The 3,900-nt window shown below is 39.2% G+C and overlaps 1 protein-coding gene across 1 annotated transcript; it reads left to right on the top strand.

Annotated features, from left to right (window-relative positions):
• The first annotated feature begins 835 nt into the window (after nucleotides 1–835).
• On the top strand, nucleotides 836–3,112 carry LOC149547234 (G-type lectin S-receptor-like serine/threonine-protein kinase SD2-5). The gene has a single exon (XM_089794716.1). The coding sequence runs from the start codon at nucleotides 836–838 to the stop codon at nucleotides 3,110–3,112; it is 2,277 nt and encodes a 758-aa protein (XP_089650842.1).
• The last annotated feature ends 788 nt before the right edge of the window (nucleotides 3,113–3,900 follow it).

Here is a 3,900-nt window from a genome sequence, read left to right as displayed (position 1 = left end):
TATAATTAAAGATAAAAGTTACATAGCCCATTAATGATGAACGGTCGAGTATTATAAAAGTGAAAAGTTTGACAGTCCATTAATGACCGATGGTTTGAAGCATTGACTAACATAAATCTTACCTAAGGAGACACTTCTATTGTTTTCAACCTAGAAATGTTCCCTTGATAAAATTTACCCTTTAGTTTAAATTTTAGACAATACCACCGCTAGACAGGGTGTTTAATGAATGTCTACCGTCACTTGCTCTATGCGGACGCTGGAAGAGTAACAAGTTACAACTATTTATTCTCCCTGAAATAAATATGAAAATCTGATATCCATGTAACTTGACGGCAGTGAAATAATTGCAATTCCAATTAATTTGGCAGTACGTACTTTTCTTACGGTGTCCGCGAAGACTTTGCAAGCCATACTTTCCCGGTCCTATTTAGGTTCCCCAGTCTCTATTAACCCAATAGACTCGAACTTTAACATCATTGATTTTTTTGAACTTGACGTTATAGTTTAACCTAACTCCTCTATTATAATATTCAAATCGTCTTTCATCCGAGCATGTTATCTTTCAGGGTATCTCTGTTAGACATAATAGCTGCTTCAAAAAATGATGGCAAGGGATTGTTCTTTGCCGTCTTCTCTATTTTCTCTAATGCTGCCACTCTTTCTTATATCCTGCTCACTGTTTCCAGAGAGTCTTGCTATCACTCCCACAGCTGCTTATGGAGGCAGAACTTGGAGAAACAATTTCCAGTCTCTAGATATCCTGACACCCTCTGTTTCCAACGATGCACTTGCCCGACCGATCCTTCTGAGCAGCAATACCTCATACAATAATATGACTCTGCAGTATGGATGTGGATTCTTCTGCTATGGCAGCCCTTGTGAAACAGGCTACCTATTTGCAACTTTCTTTCTTGTCTATGCTAGTGATGGTAGGCTGCTTGATATGGAAATGGTGTGGAGTTCAAACAGAGACCAGATTTTGCAAGAAAACGCAGCTCTAGCACTGACCTCCTTGGGAGAGCTTGTATTAAGGAACTCAGATGGCACTCTTGTCTGGTCCACAAATACATCTACCCAAGCTTTTCAAAGGATGGAGATACAAGAATCTGGAAACCTTGTTCTATTTAACACCTCTGGCTGGATCATCTGGCAGTCTTTTGAATATCCAACTGATACCGGGCTGCGAGGAATGAAACATATGGTGGGACGGAAATTTATTTCAAACATCTCTCCAAAGAATACAGCCCCGGGTCGTTTCTATTGTACCATGCTTCACGATGACTTCGCTATGTTTACAACCTCCGCACCGGCTCAAATGTATTACAGATACCCCGAGGAACCTCTGCATGTGGAGTTATCTTATGCCCAGTTTGACGATCAGTACCTCAATTATTATTCTCAAGGACAACCATCGCCTGTATATAGAATAGAAATACCCAGCGGCACCCTTTACAATAAAATGGATTCAGATGGGATTTTGAGAGCGTGCTTGGTAAAAGAAACAGAAGGAAGGTCTTGTATTGTCTTTGCACCATTTTTCCGGACATCAGTGCCTGATTGTGTTTCTCCAGCATCATGCGGGGACTATGGCGTCTGCCTAAACGGTCAGTGCACTTGTCCAGGAGATGGCAATGCTTTTCAACTGATTGATGCCACAAAACCCACATCTGGATGTGCTCCACGCGTTCCCCTGGTTTGCTCACAGAGGAGTAGGCTCCGAGGTCATCAATTTTTGGAACTTGAACACGTTGCCTATTTTACTTATCTATATGAAAATTCTTCAACGCCAGGGTTGGTGTCAAGGGTAGAATGTAAAACACTTTGCCTCAAAAACTGCTCTTGCAAAGCTGCTTTTTTCAGGTACGGAACCAATTCTTCTATGGGTTATTGTTATCTAGAGTCCAATATCTATTCTATAATAACAATGACTCCAGGGGAGAAGTTTTACAATTCCACTGCATACATTAAAATCCAGTCTAGGTCCAAAGGCTTTGATTCCTCAGTGGTTGTTATCAGTTGCGCTTCTGTGGGTGGAGCTATGGCTCTGTCAATCTTATTGTGGGCATTTATAATGAAGTCTCGAAAGAGAAGACAGCAGAAAGAAAATGATGAAGATAACGAGGAGGAAGATGAGGTAGATTGGCCAGAAGGTTTACCTCTACGTTACACATTTCAGGAACTGAAGGATGCTACAAATAGCTTTAGTACGAAGCTGGGAAGCGGGGGATTCGGTTCAGTCTACGAAGGTGTTTTGGCTGACGGCTCAAAGATAGCAGTGAAGCGACTTGATGGAGCAGGTCGAGGGAAAAGGGATTTCAGGGCAGAAATTGAAACCCTAGGAAAAGCTGTTCATCTTAATTTAGTAGGTCTCAAGGGATTCTGTGCCGAAAAGTCCCATCGAATGCTTGTATACGAGCATCTCCCAAATGGGTCTCTGGATAAATGGATATTTTTTAACAATATGCATCAACATTTCCTAAACTGGAGGACTAGAAACAAAATAGTTGTGAATATTGCAAGAGGATTGACATATTTACATGAAGATTGTCGAGAGAAGATAATTCATTTTGATATCAAGCCTCAGAATATTCTCCTGGATCAAAATTTCAATGCCAAAGTGTCAGATTTTGGCATGGCAAAGCTGGTTAACAGAGACCAAAGTGAAGTGATAACCATGATGAGAGGGACACCAGGATATATGGCACCAGAGTTGTTGAACATGCATTTCACAGAGAAGGCAGATGTATATAGCTTTGGAGTTATGGTGATAGAAATTGTCAGTGGAAAACGAAGCAGAGAGCTTTCAGACGACTTATTTTCACTGTTAAAAGTTAAGGCGGAGGAAGGGAGGTTAATAGATCTGGTGTTTCCAGGACTTGAAGATGAGGAAATGGGGATGGAAGAGGCGGTAAAATTGTTAAAAGTGGGGATGTGGTGTGTCCAAGGCAATTTTATGAGAAGACCAGCGATGTCCATTGTGGTGAAGGCGTTGGAGGGATTAATAGACACGTTTAATGACGTTCCTTCGGCGGCATCATGCTTGACAGTTGCATCCTACCAGCAGTCTATCTTCTCACCCGAGCCGTCTATTTTATCCGGACCTAGATAATTTTTTATATGTTTGTTGATTTTCTTCTAGGGAAAAAATCCCCATGATCTCTGTCTATGTTCTAAAATGTTTGAATACATCTTCATAGTAAATATGTAATCCGCTAACCGCTATAATAACTTAAGTACACTTGTGTAGAAAACTTCTGTAATATAACAATCGCTTCAGCCCATGTTCATAAAAGGGTTCTCTTCTGTTATGTTGATTCTGATTTAAATGGACTTCGCATAATTTTATTTTATTTACTTACATAAAAGATGAACAATTAACAGTTTTTCCCTGGAGTTGAACCAGCAAAAAGAGATGGAGCATCTAACATTTTTTTTTTCGGTTTTCAGAGTTTGAAATGCTATAAATTAGTGACTGTCATATATTTTTAGGTTGTAATGTCTGTATTTTTCATTTTAATAAATACACAAATATTGGGTGTTGCGCAGTTATGTATACATGTAGTCATTTCTTCAAACACTGCGGCACAATAAATGTTAGTTTAGGCGGTTGCCATGGCAAAGTTACATAAGTTGCATTTTGGAGAAAAGTAGCAATTATTGCTCATCGTTTGATTGCTACATAATAATTCATTACAAAATTATCTATGAATTAGTAGCGGCCTGCATTTGGAGAAGAGTTAGTATAGATGAATTCTGTAAGTTTATTAATATCAAAGGTGCATGACTATTATTTGTATAACCTGGTAACAGTACTGAATTAGTTGTACATAAATTTTAATTGTTCTCTGCAAATTTATATAATGAGTTTTACAATTGTTTTGGGTATCAAAACAAATG

This window comes from Cupressus sempervirens, chromosome 7 (assembly GCF_028749045.1).
Source record: "Cupressus sempervirens isolate cs-2001-9-10 chromosome 7, ASM2874904v1, whole genome shotgun sequence".
In the NCBI taxonomy this organism is placed as follows: Eukaryota; Viridiplantae; Streptophyta; class Pinopsida; order Cupressales; family Cupressaceae; genus Cupressus; species Cupressus sempervirens.
This window is presented reverse-complemented; position numbering and strand designations above follow the sequence as displayed.

Excerpts from the sequence above, each read along its gene's own strand:
- LOC149547234 (XM_089794716.1), top strand. The coding sequence starts at position 836 with ATGACTCTGCAGTATGGATGTGGATTCTTCTGCTATGGCAGCCCTTGT.